This window comes from Eptesicus fuscus, chromosome 17, assembly GCF_027574615.1.
Source record: "Eptesicus fuscus isolate TK198812 chromosome 17, DD_ASM_mEF_20220401, whole genome shotgun sequence".
Classification (NCBI taxonomy): Eukaryota; Metazoa; Chordata; class Mammalia; order Chiroptera; family Vespertilionidae; genus Eptesicus; species Eptesicus fuscus.
The window spans coordinates 37,992,393-38,010,540 of record NC_072489.1 but is presented as its reverse complement, the minus strand read 5'-3'; the positions used below and the strand labels follow the sequence as shown (position 1 = coordinate 38,010,540).

The following is an 18,148-nucleotide window of genomic DNA, read 5'->3' as shown; positions in this document are numbered from 1 at the left end:
CACTCAGTAACAACCAGTGTCCCAAACTGAATATGCGAGAAGAATCAAATCTTCTCTTATTTTTATGAAAAAACAAACAACCCCCCCCCCCCACACACACACACAAAACACACACACACAGAAATTAGGCTAAATCAAGTTATTACTATGATGTAACCCTGTTAATGATGTAAGAGAACAAATTCTACAATGCCTTTGAAAGTGGACAGCTAATTTAAAAGGCCTTACAACCACTTGCTCTCATATTCCTTCTCAAGAGTACTTTTCAGATTCCAGATTTCCTACACTAGTTTTCTGATACCAGACAAGAGGACTGGTTCGATTCCCAGTGGAATCAGGCTTGATCCCTAATAGGGGATGTGCAGGAGGCAGACGATTGATGATGTTCCTCTCTCATTGATGTTTCTATCTCTTTATCCCTTTCCCTTTCTCTCTCTCTAAGAAAAAAAAGAAAAAGAATCAATAAAAATATATTTAAAAATTTGATATAACAGATATTTTTCCATGGTAATACATATAGATATGGTATATGTATAGTATTTATTAAACCAATCTTTAACCCCTAATTGGTGGGGATTTAGGTTGTTCACTTTTGTTGTTATCATAATTCAATGAATATCTTTGTACATATAGTTAAGGTGCTTATTTTAAGTAAATAATTAAATTCCTAAAAGCATCATTGCTGGTCAAAAGGTTATGTATGTCCTAAACTAATCTGTATTACCAGATTTTCCTTAAGAGAAAGTTTACAGAATTTTTACTCTTAATAAATAACATGAGAATTCCTGTTTCTTCACTGAAATAGGCCTCTTCTCATTAATGTACTTTCTACAAAAATCCCTTAATTTACATGTCTTATGTATGACCAAAAAAAAATAAACTAAGAAACTAATCAAGGACAACCACGTATAGTGCAAGAGATAGTTCCCTTATAAGAATTAATATTGTAATTACTACTTTAACTCAGTGTAACTTAGAAAAGTTTTCCATGAGACTTTAAATCCTTGGTCTTTTTGCCAAGACTCTTTGGTATATCTTAGATTATTTATTTATTTTTAGAAAGAATTTATTGGTCTGGAAGAGTGAAATAAATTTCCAGAGATCCATAAAAATTGAAGCTAAACTGCAGTTAAATCTGAAGTTAATTTAATTGCATTGGTGGGTATTTCAAAATGTGTTTTAAATATAATACTTATGTTTTTAAAAAAATCTCTTTTAAATTAACAGGAAGCTCTGATGAGGAAGAAAGTACCTCAGAATCTGAACTTTGGAAGGGCCCACTACCAGAGACGGATGAAAAATCACAGTAAGTTCTAATATTAATAGATAATGCACACCTTTCCATCAGTTTAGGAAGCTCTGACCACAGCCATTCTTGATAACAGTTAATGAAAAAACTTAGCATCATGAATGTCTGTTTAATGCCAAGGGCCACTTAGCCTGGTAAGATCAGTTTATACCCAGCCATTGTTTGTAGCCATGAAGAACCAACTTGTTCAGCTTCCTCTTGGTGAGTAAGTCTTTCCTCAGCCTAATAGATGATGACCTTCTGGTTTCTGTTTAGATTCCTTCAGAGAAGGGTTGTTTACTAGCTTCTAGAGCAGTCAGCCAATGATATTTTGATTATCATAAACTTGAACTTAACGCTATTTGAAGATATATACAGGTGTAACATTTACTTGCCAACACCCTTTGCCCCAAAGACAGGTAACTCATTGCATGCATTTTTTTCTGCTATGGGTTGTAAGAGCTGTCCATATATGGGATAGAATGGTATCTACTCTTTTCATCTACTGGGATGTTCACCACTTGAACTTTATCTGTTTAAAGAGGATAAAATGATATCTATTGCATAGAGTTTATTATTAAAGTTTGATGAAACAAAGAATGTAAAGCTGGTACAATACCCACAAATACAGTAATTGCTCAATAAATTTTAGTCTCATTTTGTTAGTTCCTACGCATGTTTGGTTCATAATAGAAAGAGACCTGTTGAATCAGTCATAATTTAATAATTTAAGCTGATTACAAAATATCTTGTTAATTATATGTTCTCAAACTAATAGAATTCAGGTGTGTTTGAAAGAAGTGTTTTGTTTTAAAAAGATTACTTTTTTCTGTGTCCTTTGTTCTTTTTATTTATTTATTTTTTAGCCAAAGAATTCTCACGTGTGGTCATTATACATCACATTAATAAAAAGTTACTGCTATAAGTAAAATATTGTTATGTTAAATTATTGGCTAAACTTTCAACTGTATAACTTCCCCTTGAATAGCTTTACAGCTGAAAATACCAGAATAGGTTTTAGAGTTAACTCACCTTTTTAGACAATAAAGACACTTGATTAAATCCTAAGAAGGCTTTTAAATCCAGAACTCTTTGTGACTTTATAAAAACTTGACATTGATCAAGTACTGAACATCTGAGTACACACAGAGATTCAGCTAATTTTACTTATTTAAGTTCTTGCTATAATTTTGAAAATTCTACTGCTTTCTTCTGCCATGCTAGGGGAAAGGAACAGTAGCATGGGGAATACCAAGTTAGAGATAATTCTTAAATCAACTTTATCTGATTCTGTAAATTTTTTTTCAATTTTGACATGGTTGTGAGGGCTTTATGCAGTCACAGTTATTTAAAACCAAATGATAGAGTCCCATTGTGAATCTCTGATCTAAAAAGAACATTTTCTAAAGAGACTGGTACACCGAATTTGACTATTCAGCTTGATACCCCATTCCCAGAAGGAAGAAAAGCAACTTTGTATACATTTAATCCTTACAGCAACTCTATGAGGAAATGTAATGTTCTCTATCTTACAGAAAAGTAAACTGAGCCCAGAGAAGTTAAGTAACTTGCACCCGCAGCTAATAAGTGACAAAGCTATGGCTTAAACACTGTCTGACTTGGAAACCTGTACCATTTCCACAGTACCACTCTGGCTCCTAGCATTAATATTTATTTAGTACTTTATAATTTTTATAGTATTTAAACACATTAAAATATAATTAATATCTCTTTCAGAGTTCTATTCTTTGTTTTAGACATAATCTACTGGTAGATTTACTATTTTACTCTTCTTTTAGTAAGAAAAAATTGAAGTTTAAATATATTTTCCCTAATGCTAGGAGTAAGACTTGACTATTTCTTTAAAATAGTTTATTTTTCATTCATTTCTTTTTTAAAAAAATACCTTTATTGTTGAAAGTATTATAGATATTACCCTTCCCCCCCTATTGACTCCCTCCTCCCTGCTCCCACTCCTTCCCCAGGTCTTCACTGCACTATTGTCTGTGTCCATGGGTTATATATATATCATTCATTTCTATATATCATTCATTTCTATATATATATCATTCATTTCTATATATCATTCATTTCACACTATAAGTTAATATGAGAATGAACAGAGAAGTTATAAAGTGAACCAAAAAGGTAAATAAAGAAATGACATTTTATAAAGTATTTCAAAGTAAAATCTTAGGCAATAAATACATTTAAGGAGAGGTGCTAACATATAAAACATTTTAATTTCAGTCAATCTGGGTATAGTTTTGGTTCTAGAAGCTAAGAATTATTTAATGGATGAATCATGAAATATATTGACATGTAGAAAAATCAGCAAGTATGTTGAATTAAAATATTGTTATTAATCTGTGTCACCTAGTAACATTTTTTTCTGTTTATTTTAATCAATTTGTATCCTTTTTTTAAAATAGGGAAGAAGAATTTGATGAGTATTTTCAAGATTTATTTCTGTGAGATGGAAGAAAGAAGCCTATATTCCTTAATGTAAAAATATACTTCGGGACTTTTCTGAAATGTTTTATCTACAAGTTGCAGTTTGAGTGATTTGTCTTTGGAAATAAAAATTCATCCTCTCTCAAGACGTCAGATGCTTTGGAAGTTCGTTAGTGCTAGTGGAGACACTTTCCCCACACTTTGAATATCTCTTGAGTTGCTTATCTACAACTCTGTTTCATCTGTAGCTCCTAGAGGTTGGAGCTAGTACATTGTACAATTTCTTGGTTTTGGGGGGTTTTCTTCTTACTTATTCATGTTTATCTTTCCTTGCCTCATTATTAGAATCTCACAAAAATCATTAAGTAGATTAAGTATATCTTCAACTTCTTTACTTTCATTTGATACACTGGCATCCCTCTCTTGAGCACCTGTTTCACATTACTGCCTATTTCTAGCTGCCTCTTTTTTTCCCTTTACCTTTCTGTTGCTTCCTTCTCACCTCTACCACTGAAGGGAGTTAGTTATAATCAAATTTGATTTGTCAGTGTGTGTAATTGATTACAAAGCAAATACCATAGAGAACCAAATGAGGTCCCAGTAGTCTGAAACAGAGGATGTGTTCACAAAAGTTGACTCCAACAGAGTTTACACAATAATTTAAATAATACAGTGTGCATAAAATAAAGCTTGTCTCAGATAGTCATGCAAGTATGGATATACTTAATGCACAGATATATTCTAAAATGTAACTTCTTAACTTGGGGTCCACACCCCCAAGAGTAATTGGGTGTGTTTTAGGAGAGCTAAGCACTCCTAGAAGCTGTGTAAAACTTCAGTGTTTTTTTGGAGGGAAGGCTCTATAGTTTTCATCAAATTTTCAAAAGTATTTATTGATTAAAAAAATAAAGTCCCACTTTTATAAAGAGCAAAGAGGTGGATAGAGAGGAAAAGATGCATGATTTGATTAATAAGGACATTTGGTATTGCAAGAATGGTTAATGGACAACAACTTTATTTGTAAATGTACATCATTATATATAATCACAACATCTAATCCATTTATACATAACTAGAGGCCCAGTGCATGAATTCATGCATGGGTGGGGTCCCTCTGGGTGGCCTGAGGGGATTGGGCCAAAATCCGCAGTCCAACGCCGCCCACAGCTCCTACCTGATGCTCCCGCTCATGCCAGCCCCACTGTGCCTGCCATGAGCTCCTGCCCAATCAGTCCTGATTGGAGAAGCTCGCACCACTGCAGCAGCACTCGCCAGCCGTGAGCCCTGTGTCTGGTGTCCTCCCAAGGGGAGTGGCCTGCTGGATAGGGCCGAAACCAGCTCTCCAACATCCCCCGAGGGGTCCTGGATTGTGAGATGGTGCAGGCCAGGCTGAGGACACCACCAGTGCACAGTCGGGGCCGGGGAGGGACCACTGGAGGGCGTGTCCAGCCCGTCTCGCTCAGCCCCCATCGGCCAGACCCCAGCAGCAAGCTAACCTACCAGTTGGAGCGTCTACCCCCTGGTGGTCAGTGCTCGTCATAGCAAGTGGTTGAACAGCCTTACCATATCATTAGCATATTATGCTTTGATTTGTTGAACAGTTGCCATGTCACTGGAAGATCGGACACTTAACATATTAGGCTTTTATTATACAGGATGGAAAATCATAGGAGTCGTATTTTTAAGGAGTCTTTGGAAAGGCCTCAAGATGGTAAGTTTAAAGATTGATTCTCCCACAGACCTATTTCAAATTTGACTATAGTGCAGTCAGTGGTGTTCAGTGAGCCATTGGTTTGGAATATGAAATGTACTTACTCGTAAGTGAAGTTTCTAGTTTTGCAGACCTTAAGAGGTGGCACATTTCTTCCCCACAATTCACTTTTTAGTGAATGAGGAAGGAAAGTTGTTTGAGCTGACTGATATTTTTGGATCCAAAATTACATAAAGCTAAAGAATAAATTTTTTTAATGCAGCCTCTAAGATAATCCTAGAAGTGGAATTTCAAAATTATTTTAAGCAATAGAAATAAGATGTATAGTACCACTTATCCACTTAAATAGAAAACACTTATTTGGTTGTAGATATTGAGTTTTTTTTCTTCCTCAAAATATTAACTTACAGGCACTCCTCATTTATAAACCTGAGTGATGAGATTTATTAAAAATATTAATATTTATTGAACACCTAAACACCAGGCACTTCTCTAGGTGCCCGGGTGGCATTATGAATAAAACATCCTAAAATGGACAAAAACTTTCATCTCATGGACCTTACATTCTTATGTGAGAGTAGCAGTCAGGATTCTAAGTACCTAACTTACAAAAATCTAACAAATGGTAAGTTATTTCTTGGCTGCTTAAAATTAATATCTCCTGTTTAACAAAACATTAGAGGCTCGATCATCAATTTGTTTCATTATAATTTAGATATCTTTTGATAAAAAAATCTATGATGTAATTATTATTTGGTCTGTTTTCTAATTCAGTCTGTGGTTATAGATAAGTAAAGAAATGTTAAGTTTTTCTAATGTCCTGACATGCACCATGTAGTAGAAGTAGTGGATTGTCCTTAGCATCTCTGGACAAATACATAGAATCAATATATAGTTCTAATAATCATTTTAAAAAGTAACCTCTCTCGACGTCCTTCCCAATGGCTTTTGATAATAAAATTGTCACATAATCAAATTATATTCTTCTGAATAATGCATAATATTTATTAGCTGGTTTAACTTGCATTAGGATTATCCAGGTAATGTCTTATAAATTGATAATTCTTAGGATAAGACATAGTTAATAAGCTGCCAAAAGTGGAGTCTTTGTCATTCCATTAACAAGGGTAAAATGTAGAGGAGAGAGATGATAAGCAGTTCAGATTAAATAACCCTCCACTCATTTTGTTTTCTATATAGTATTTATATACATTATACATTTTATACCATATATACTCGTACAATAAGACATGTTGATGAGGTATTTTTAGTTCAGGAAGGGATTCGAGTATAAATCATGATTATTAATGTTATGGGCTGAATTGTGTCCCCCCACAAAGGCATGTTGAAATAGAAATGCCCAGTACCTCATTGTGACTATATTTGGAGATAGGGTGTGTAAAGAGGTAATTAACGTAATGTGAGGTCATATAAGTGAGCCTTAATCCAATGCAACTGTGTGTTTATGAGAGATTAGGACACAAATACACAGGAGGAAGACCATGTAAAGACACAGGGAGAGGCTGGCCATCTGCAAACCTAGGAGAAACCAACCCTGCCAACATCTTGAACTTGGACCTCTAGCCTCCAGAACGGTGAGAAAATAAATTTCTGTTGTTTAAGTCATCCAGTCTGTGGTATTTTGTTATGGAAGCCCTAGCAGATGAGTACAATTAATAAGCACTTTTAAAAAGGAATTATATCTTTTAATTTAAAACAGATTAGCACCAAAAAATGCACTCATTCTCATCTTATTTTGCACTTTTGTGGAACTTTATTTTATCCTCAGGTATTCTGGCTAGCAGTGTATTTTCCCCTGATAGTCACAAGAAGAGCTTTTCTGAAGCCCCTCTTACTGTGTTACTTGATGGTTTGCTGAATGAAATTTGCTGAAGTTCTTTTGAATGTTTTCTCTTTTTCTTCAAAAGGAGAAACAATATTTGAAATGTAGACCAAAGGGAACATATTACAGCATTAGGCATGTTTTGGACTTTTTGTCATCAACACCACCTCCTGAATCTTCTGTAGCTAGTAAAAAGGAGAAAAGCACGATTATTGGGAGTCTGTGGCTACATTGTGTTTTTATCCTAAAACTCTAATGATATTAGTATTAACTTTATGGCTTAATTAGTTTTAGCTTATAGCAAATACTAAAGGCTTGACTATTTAAAAACTTAAATACATATTCAGAATTAGTCCACTTAAAAAATAGAATCTAATAAAGAATTAGCCAATTATAACATCTGTTTCTCAAGAGAACCACTGAAGTACACAATCTGGGAATCTGAGTTGTTGCTTTGGGCTAGGCACAAAGCTTGTTGCCTGGAAATACAAAATGATGTTCCTAGTTCACAGAAACTTGTCACTGTAATAGGATAAAAGTTCAGCAGTGATTTTTATGCACATAAAGTAGAGAAGATCCACATTCAATATATTGAATACTAAAAAAAATTTTTTTAAATGCCAGGAGCCACTTAAAGGACCTGATACCCTATTACCCTGTTTATCATAAAATTGAGAGAAAGATTAAATTTAATTGTACTAAGAAATATCACTTGCTCAGTAAAATTACCACTTTTGTTATATCTTTTTGAAGTGCAAATTAGTTATTATGGCTTTCCTGTTTAAATCCCTTTAATGACTTCCCCTAGCTTTTCTGGAGGACGCATCCTTAGTAAGGCCTTCAAGGCAACACAGGGCTGCCTGTATGACCAGCTTCATCTGATATTTTGCCCTGGTTACTGTCTAGTATCCTTAAGTTCTCCAGTTGCACCAAGCTTATTACCACTTCAGAGCCTTTGTACATATGCTCTTCTTTCTCTCCCTTCTGAACCCCACCTCTCTTTGCTTAGCCGGAGTTCAGAGTTTAGCATAGGCATCCTTCCTCGGGTACACACCTCATGCTTTTTTGATAGTTAGATAACCAAGCACTCATTTATTTTAACATCTAGCTCCCCCATCTGTGAGATAAGGGCCCAGTCTCTCCCCAGGGCCTCCTAACACAGGGCCTTGTACCGAATAAGTACAGAAGTGAATGGATATCAAGGAGTCAAAAACTCCTATTTTTATTCTGTTGAAGGATATCCTTAACCTCTTCAGCAAAAGACTTTCTCCCTCTGTGAAGTCTTTAAAATACTGCTAAACACAATAGAACGCTCTAAAAGGACTGTTGTATCTTCTGTTTTGCAAGGCCTTTCCAGATAAAGATGATTTCTTTGTTAAACAATAAGAATTTCTTACAAAACTTTTGAGTGCTGAACTCTCAAGAAAAAAATGTCATCATATTCACATTCCACTTTAAAGATGACATTTTGAGACATCTGATGAACTAATAGCTGATCCTGAGTGTCTTACAGAGGTTTTCTGAAGAAAGTCGAACAAAGTGATTTTAGGAGGAGAGATTTCATTAGGAAAAATAGCAGTGTGTGGAGACATTTGAGGCGCAGGCAGGCAAAGTCTTGGAGTACTGGTTGACACCTCATTCAGCTGGCCAGCTTTGCTTTACATGTAGGGCTACCTGGAGATATGTAAAACCTTCTCATTATATAAAGAAGAATATTAAGCTTAGAGAGGTTCAGCAAGTTGTTCAAAGTTTCAGCGAATGCATAATGTTGGGACTAAAATTGTTGATCCCTTTGATTTTATGGTTTTCATGTTATTTCTAAAAACTCAGTATCTGCGGAGGTGCCTCAGGAGCCAACTTCTAGAGTGGATGAGGAAGCCTAGTCCCACCCCTAGCTCAACTGGACCAGCCAATTCCATCTGGAATTCTAAGTAAGGTCTGTTTGTGTGTCGGGGGCGGGGGCAGGGGGGGGGTGTAACCTGACAACCACTAACGTCTTAAAATTATCAGACCATACAATAAAGCAAGTTTAATATTTGTGTTTACTTTTTATGCTTTCGTCATGTGACTTCTGGCTACTTGCAAGAAGGAAAATCAAATTCCATCTAACCTTTTTCAATCATGTTTCCTTCTTCCTGCTTTTTCACCTCCTCTTCCATTATCTTCACCTTTGCATCATATTCATCAGCCAGGGATTTCCACTCCATTCTGTTATTCTGAAGGCCATTCAGCATGGGGGTGACTTCTTGGTGAAACCGGGAGAACTCCTACAGAGAATTTCGGGTCAAAAACTACTTAAATTATATGGTTAATATTCAGTACTTTCCATATGCAGAAGAGCTGTAAGAAAATGTTCCGGTGTTCAGAGCTGCTAGGTCGAATTTAACTCAGTGCCTTGGGAACAGAGGCAGGGGCTGCGTTTCCTGCCTGCCTAAATCAATTTGCTCTCATCCGAGTTCTTTCTCCTTCCACTCCTGAATGAGAGATTAGGATAATACCGCAAACTACTTTGGAGAAAGAAGGACACCACTAATGGCTTTTCATGTGGGGTCTTTGTGAATTTGGCTAACAGTTTGAAAGCAAAATTCTCACCCAAATAATTTGTTTACTTACCTTATATACAAAAGTGCAAACAAAATCAATAAATCCAACTTGAAGTTTAGGCAGTTCATCTTTTTTGTTTCTGTCCATCATAGGCTAGAAAGAAAAATAAACCCTTTAAAGATAGTTTTCTAAGGTTCAGCAAACAAAATAGACTGATTTGTATCGATAATTTTTAATAAGTAGTGTGTCTTTTATGTCAAGGTCTTTACAATAGGTTGTTGCTGCAGCACCATTCTCTCCAGATCTCCTTGTTCCCAAAATTCACTTGCAACTAGAAGTGCTACCTGCAAATGAGAAAGACTTGGTTCATGAAAGCAACTTATTAATAGAGAATCTGCATTGTATTAGTATGAATGACATTTAAGACAGGGTTTATAGTTACTGTTTGAGGTACCTATGAGCATACTGTCGTACCGTATGCTCTTTGGTTTTAAAAAGGTGTCATTTACAGATGGTATGGAAATGGGAAAGGAGAATTTCTCTTCTTACCAGTGTTCCAGACTTATTCTGGGACTGCCTACCTCCTATTTGCTATTGCCACCGTCTCTCAACAATAAAAAAGGGAGATGGGGAAGATATTTAATTCCATTATATTATGCTTCAAGCTCTGGAACCTCCCAAGGCCTTCTGTCCTGCTTCTGTTAGCATCTATCTGCATATGTGATGCACACCGCATTCTCACATATGCACACAAAGGCTAGAACACAGCTTTACTTGATTACAGCGTGCAGATATTTAAGGGTTTATTTATATCCTTTTTAAAAACCCAATATCAAATTTATTGAACACCTACTAGCTGCCTTACATTGGCATGAGCCAGGCTTGCCAAGAGGAATGAGATGTTACATTTTTCTTTAAGATGCTCACAGTCTAGTGAAGGCAGTCATGTAAACAGTGTGGTAAGTGCTATAACAGTAATAGTATGAGTGTTAATGGAACAAGGAGAATGGAGTAAAGATAAGTTTTATAAAGGGAGGAGGTTGTGCACTGAAGAAGAGATTGTAGGAAAGAGAAAGTCACTAATGATTCATCCTCGTGCTGATTTATCACACAAAACTTGAATAACTGTACATAAACTTTTTATTGCCTGTTCAGTGATAAGGGATACTTTCAGGAAAGCATTTTCTTTCCAATATTCCCTCTACTTGTCTTGTTCTGGGACCTGATCAGAAAGACCTATTGTCTTACATTTGTGAGCTTGTGAAAGCAATTTGCCTTTTTTCTTACCAACAGGGAACATTTTATCTTTGTCTTAACTTCTCAAGTTCCTCTTTCCATCTTTTTAAATTATAAGCTGATTGTTTGAGAGGACAAGTCCAGGGTAATGGAAGATAATGGCTTATAAAATATATGGTCATATAAGTGATAGCTATAATATGACTTGATAACTCTATTGATAACCCAAAAGGAAAATAATAAATGTGTGTGTGAATAAATGTCTGAGATTACCTGCTATACTCATGTTCACTTTTACGTGGGACCTAAGAGTGTGACAGAAAAGGAAACATAATTTTATTCACCTGACTTTGAACCTCCCAGGGCTTGGTTATAGCTGACAAATCACATGCAGTCATCATCATTGCCCTTTGGAAGAAATAAAAATTGTTAATACAGAAAGAAATACAAAATAAGTGATTTTTTGCCAAAAGAGGAATAAAATTCTGACTACTCACATGATGATCTCTTTTTTGGTTGGATCAATGGTTATGTATTTGATGGCCTCTTCTTCACTTTCCATTTTTTCACAGGCATCAACAATTTTTTGAAACATCGTTCTCTTCCTAAAAAAAGATACAGCTGTGCAATAGCATATAAGACCAGAGATTAAAAAGGTATCTTCAACATGAGCTTTTTCAGATCTCCTGAAGCACATCCAATGACTCTTGTGGGTGTGGACCCCAAGGTAAGAAATTACATTTTATAACATATATGTGCATAAAGTATAGCCATATTTGCACTACTATATCTGAGACAAGCTCTACGCACACTGTATTATTCAGTTAAATTGTCTTACTGTGTAAGCTCTGTTGGGTCAACTTTCTTGAACACAGTGAGGTGTAAAATTGAAGATATGCAAACCCTACAGCAATTTCATTTCTAGGGAGAGTTTTTAGGAAATATATATATATATAGGCATACAATGTAGTATTGTGGGCAATTATGAAAAATTTGAAATAACCTAAATGTCCATGAATAGAAGGATGGCTAAATTAATTATGGTATAAGCATACAGTTGAATATACAGTTAAAACAAATTAACTGGATCTCTATTTACCACCAAGGCAAATCTTTAAAAGAAAACATTGCATGTAAAAAGCAAGTTGCAGAGAGGTATATACAGTATGATACCACTTATGGGAAATTTTTAAATCTACTTCACAATATCATATAAAAACATGGATGGAAAGGACAAATACACATCAGCCTCTGAATGGTCATATCTTTGAGGGAGAAGGGAGGAGTCTTCATGGTGGAGTGTGTGTGTGTGTGGGGGGGAAATACCTCATTTCTATCACTTTTTTCTTCTTAAAAAAAAAGATCTAAGACAGGTGTGGCAAAATCTTAGCATTTGTTGAATCTGAATTATATTATTCTAACTATCTGTCTTCATGTTTGAACTATCTAATAATTAAATTTTTAATTAAGAAGGATCAGAGAGGCACAATTTGATACTTCCCATCAAAGTCATTAAATATTTGGATCCTATAACTTATTTACTTTGTTCTAATCCATTTTCACCAAGCAACTTTATGGTTCACTGACAAGAAAATGTGCAGAAGCTTGAAGTATCAGGTCCTTGGTAACTATTATTATAATAAATAAGCTAGCACTCTGCTGTATATAACTCAGAATTCTGGAGTTTGGTTAGTTTGCATCAGTATCACCAAGATTGTTCATCTCCCAGACTCCGGACCATGGTGAATTCAGGATAAAAGCCACCTTATGAGGTTGTGTGGGATCACCCTTCTGGAAATGTGCCAATCTTGCTGAGTATTCCTCAACCGAACCTTCTTCAGATAAACTATTTAATATGAGGGGCTTAGCTTTTAAAAGTTTCCAGCTATCTAGAAATTCACTGTCATGCATCCTTAAGGTGTTCTATTAATAACCCAAAAGGAGAATAAGAAATGTATGTATGAATAAATGTCATGGACCATTTATGGAAGGCAGAACCACACCGGTATAAGGAAATTCTGTACTTACTTGAAGTATAAAGCCAGGTCAGTTGCTATTATTGCAACTTCAAACAAATGAATAACTGTTTCAAACTGACGTTTATTTAGGTTCTGGAAGATGTTTAAACTCTGTAAGATGAACATTCACAATTAAGTGCAATCATTAATTTGCCTTTGATTCAACAAACAAACCAAACTATGCCTAAAATAAAGATTATTCTATTACAGAGAGAAGAAAACTAGGTCTTCCACTGTTTTGATTTCAATTTTTGTATCTTGGATTAAGGAAGCCTCTCTACTTTGAGTAAGTAATTTACCTATAAAAATATATATTAGCAAATGTTCATGTAATCAGTATATGAGGTTTTGGAGTAAGTAAAAGTGTTTTCTTCCAGGACCATTTAAACAATACTAATAGATTTAAATATGTGCTTGTAGTAATCAAAGAGCTTTCATAAAGAATATCTGGTAGATGTCCAACTATTAGATATCCATGTTGAATTACCTACCATGTAATTTCAGAATGATTACAGAAACTGTTGGAAAACTTTCAGAAACTGTGAATTACACTAGTACTCGTGTGTGTACAAAAAATAATGAAATCCTCCCAAGCTGTTCTCAAAATGTATCCTTGCAATAATATTTTACAAAGACTTAACTAGACCTTTCTTCAAAGAGTTTCCCACTAGTGATCTCTTCACATATGGGATCGGCTTCCTTTCTTAGTGTTCTAGAAAACTAGAGTATAAAGTTGGGAGTGGTTTTTAAAAGATCTGATATTCCAAATAGACCTTTAGAGGCATACAGGCTAAAGGACAGATGTATAATGTTTTTCCAAATGAAATTGACTGACATGAAATACAGGAAAAGTTCCATTGGAAAGAAAAGAGGAAATAGTATATTAACTTATGTAGAGATAGAGGCAGCATAAAACAGACTTGCAAGCTCAAGACCAACTATAGCTCTCTGTTATTCCACGAGACTGAAAAACTAGAAAGCAAGAAATGAACAAAGAACTCAAGTTTTCTATATTATCCTATCTAATAAAAGAGTATTATGCAAATTGACCGTGCCTCCGCTACACCCACAAGCCACTCCCACCAGCCAATCAGGAGCGAATATGCAAATAAACCCAACCAAGATGGCTGCAGCCACAGAGAGCAGGAGGGAGGCTTGGGTTTCCCTGGCAATGGAGGAAGCCAAGCTTTCCGCCAGCCCTTGCCAGCCTAGGCCTCCACTCAATGCTACAAAGTTTCAATGATAGAAGATAAATAAATCTCAACAAAAATGGCGGCAGCCATGGAGTTGGAGAGAGTAGGAGGCTAGAGTTGCCCCCGCTGATGGAGGAAGCCAAGCTTCTGCAGGCCTGGCCGGCCTAGGCCTCCACTCTGGGCTCTAAAGTTTCAATTATAGAAGATAATTAAATCCCAACAGAAATGGCTGCCACCACGGAGTGAGCAGAAGGCTTGGCTCCGCTCCAGGCTACAAAGTTTCAATTGTAGAAGATAAATAAATCCCAGATACCAGGGCCTCTGCTTGGGTTGCCGGGGGGTGTGGCCAGCCTGCAAACCACCACAGGCCCCTCGCCCAGGCCGCCCCCACCCCAAGGGAACCCCTACCCTGATCCGGGACACCCTTCAGGGCAAACCAGCTGGCCCCCACTCATGCACCAGGCCTCTATCCTATCCAATAAAAGAGTAATATGCAGCTTGACCATCACTCCAACACACAAGATGGCTGCCCCCATGTGGTCAAAGATCCTGCCCCCATGTGGACACAAGATGGCCACCACAAGATGGCCAGCAGGGGAGGGCAGCTGGGAGGGACCAGGCCTGCATGGGAGGGCAGTTGGGGGCGATCAAACCTGCAGGGGAGGGCAGTTAGGGGTGACCAGGCCAGCAGAGGAAGGAAGTTGGGGGTGACTGGGCCTGCAGGGAAGGGCATTTGGGGGGGACCCAGGCCTGCAGGGGAGAGCATTTGGGGGGGATCAGGCCTGCAGGGGAGGGCAGTTAAGGGTGACCAGGCCTGCAGGAGAGGGCAGTTAGGGATGACCAGGCCTGTAGGGGAGGGCAGTTAGGGGCAAACAGGCTGGCAGGGGAGCAGTTAGGCATCAATCAGGCTGGCAGAGGAGCAGTTAGGGGTGATCAGGCTGCCAGGCAGAAGCGGTTAGGGGCAATCAGGAAGGCAGGCAGGCGAGCAGTTGGAAGCCAGCAGTCCTGGATTGTGAGAGGGGTCCCAGATTGGAGAGGGTGCAGGCTGGGCTGAGGGACACCCCCCCCCCATGCATGAATTTCGTGCACCGGGCCTCTAGTCCTATATAATAAAAGGCTAATATGCAAGTTGTCCCCACAGGCGGGAGTTTGACCGACCGGGAGTTAGATGTGCACTGGCCACCAGGGGGCAGTGCGAAACATGGCAGGTGTTGGCAATGATGCGGCACTGGCAGCAGGTGGCAGTGGAGGTGCTGCCAGCCCCGATGAGCCCTGACAAGAGTGGGACCATGGTGGGATGGTGGAGCAGGTGAGCAGGTGGAGCCAGGCCAAAGTGGGTGGAAGCGGGGGCCCCAATCGCCCTGCGATAGCCCCACAGATCAGCCCTGATCACTGGCCAGGCCTAGGGACCCTACCCGTGCACGAATTTCGTGCACCAGGCCTCTAGTATGTTATATAAACCTTCACTTAAGTCATTTTTTATAACAAGTTTACTGGGCTAAACACCAAATAATGATAGCAGCAACTCACATAATACTACTTACCAGGCACTGTTCTAAATGCTTTATGAATACTCTTAATCTTACAACAAACCACAGCACAGAGAGATTAAGTAACTTGCTCACGGTTAAACAGTGAGTACACAGCAGAGCTGGGATCTAAACCAGTGCAGCATGGCATTTCACTGCCTCTCAACAAGGAGCCCAGGTTTGGTTCCCATATTCACCACTTGGTAGTTGTATAATCTCAGACACGTCATTTAACATCTGTATTTGCTTTCTCAAATGGGGATATTAACAGCTGCCCTGCCTAACTGCCTAGCACTTACTAGTAGTCTACGCTCAATCAATATTTGTGGAATGTTAACTCAAATGAGATAACTGAGAATGCATTTTAAAACCATAAATTGCTACAAAGGCCGTATCATTATTCTTGTTATATAAAGTTTTGAGGCTAGCTTCAGGTTAAAATAGACTTGTAAACCCAAGACCAACTATGGCTCTCTGTCATTCCAGGAGATTGAAATACTGGAAAGCAAGAAATGAACAAGAACTCAAGTTTTTTATATTATATGTTATATAAACCTTCGCTTAAATCATCTTTTTATAAAACCAATTCTAGGACCAAGAATAGTATTTTACAAGCAGTTATAAGTAGTAGAAAGGAAAGCTGTGATATTTTTTGTTAAAATAATGAGTTCATAATGGCAACTATAGTCTTTCTGAATTGATAGACTGAAAAAATGGCTGTTGAACACTCTACAAAGTACAATAGACAAAAGAAAACCTGTCTAGATCAAAATCAGTTCCTTTCCTGACACAGTTCACAGCAGCCCCTGGGGCATCCCAGTCCATACTCCGAACCAAATCTGGATACAGGGCATTTTCAGCCCGGCCTGGGTTGGCCAGGAAGAAGGAAGAGCAAAGGGGGCATTTGCAATTTTAATCTCACTTCCTGCCCCTGATGTTGGCACCAGGGTGGCCTTTGGACTGGTGGTGACCCAATGGCATGTTTATGTCAGTGACTCACTTACTGTCTTTATTTGTTCATTGAAACACATTTTTATGTTCCAAATGTAATGTGACATATACTTTGTAGTTCCAGTGACACTTAAATTCATCCTTGATTGCTGTACTGGGGGGGGGGGGGGGGGGGGAAGGGGGAAAGTGAGGGCATGTGTAGAAATGCCTTAAACTTTCAGACAAATTAATATTAAAAGCACATGAAGACATTTTAATTTTACTGTATGCTGAAAATTTGCTAAGAGAATAGGTCTCAGGAGTTCTCACCACACATGTACAAAAAGGTAAATATGTGAGATGGATATGTTAATTAGCTGGTTGTAGTAATCATGTCACTATGTATATGTATATTGAAACATGTTGTACATCTTAAACATATGTAATTTTAAAAAATTACAAGAAAGAAAGTATGAAGAGCCAAATTAAAACAAAATTGCAGGGGGGCAGGGGGAAGGGAAGCAAAATAGGCTGGTGAATTTAAATAAATAATCCCTTAGGTTATAATTTCCTGTCTCTACCAAGTGTCAGATTGTACAGGGCGCATAATCTATAACCATCGACCAAATAAATCAATATTTTTATGCACCAATTATTTTAATGTATATTGTTTATATTTGTAAACCTGGATACCTGTTACTATTTGCTAAGTATATCTGTATAAGAGGAAAAGCTACATATAAAGAGAAATATAAAAATATGACTAATCCTATTGTACCCCATTTAAGTCATACCTTTGTTCCAATCCAAAATAATAAAACAGCTGTATTAAAGCTGATAAATTTCAAAAGGTCTTTTCGTTACAAAGTAAATCAATATTGGATTTTTTAAAAAGATGAACATGGCATGCTTTTAAAATTGGCATGATTAAGGAAAAAGAGTGTACATTCAACTTTTCAGTACCGCCTTTTTAATAGATAGCACAATATACCTAAATTTCACTCATCATTTTTTTCCTCCTTCATTTTCACTTTTATCTAAAAAAACTGTACAAGTCTACTAATTGAAAAACCATTTCTTAATTCTATATTCTTTCATATTTTCTCTTTTATTCTTTCACAGCTAAGGCCCTTGTAAGAAAAGCTTCTAAATGGTTTCTTTTTAAGCTGTGGACATAGATTCATACAAAGTATCCTGCTTCTGTTTTGTATTAGTTGCTGGAAAGCTCTTGATCAAATTTGTGGCCCATGTCTAATAAATGTTTATACCTCACTGTACACATTTTGGGAACATTTTGAGCCTTTACCATACTTTGTCTTAGTTTTCTTATTTTTCCATTAGCCCTCTCTAATGTTATATGTATTTTTTGGAAGCTCCACCAAATCATTTTGGACAAAAATTA

General features: G+C 37.1%; 2 protein-coding genes across 6 annotated transcripts in view; one reads left to right on the top strand and one right to left on the bottom strand.

The window, feature by feature from the left end:
- LOC103300037 (protein FRA10AC1) overlaps window positions 1-3,823 on the top strand; it is a 33,928-nt gene extending 30,105 nt beyond the window's left edge. For all 5 annotated transcript variants that reach the window (XM_054728813.1, XM_028133177.2, XM_028133178.2 and 2 more), the window contains 2 exons: window positions 1,228-1,306; window positions 3,721-3,823. In XM_054728813.1, the coding sequence (XP_054584788.1) occupies window positions 1,228-1,306; window positions 3,721-3,763 (122 nt within the window). In that variant the 3' untranslated portion in view covers window positions 3,764-3,823. The remainder of the gene's footprint in view (window positions 1-1,227; window positions 1,307-3,720) is intronic.
- Window positions 3,824-7,419: 3,596 nt separating this feature from the next.
- PDE6C (phosphodiesterase 6C) overlaps window positions 7,420-18,148 on the bottom strand; it is a 38,255-nt gene continuing 27,526 nt past the window's right edge. Inside the window, exons 16-22 of the mRNA XM_054728977.1 lie at window positions 13,105-13,205; window positions 11,574-11,681; window positions 11,421-11,484; window positions 10,110-10,184; window positions 9,910-9,993; window positions 9,407-9,563; window positions 7,420-7,481 (exon numbers count right to left, since the gene is read on the bottom strand). Of these exons, the coding sequence (XP_054584952.1) occupies window positions 7,420-7,481; window positions 9,407-9,563; window positions 9,910-9,993; window positions 10,110-10,184; window positions 11,421-11,484; window positions 11,574-11,681; window positions 13,105-13,205 (651 nt within the window). The remainder of the gene's footprint in view (window positions 7,482-9,406; window positions 9,564-9,909; window positions 9,994-10,109; window positions 10,185-11,420; window positions 11,485-11,573; window positions 11,682-13,104; window positions 13,206-18,148) is intronic.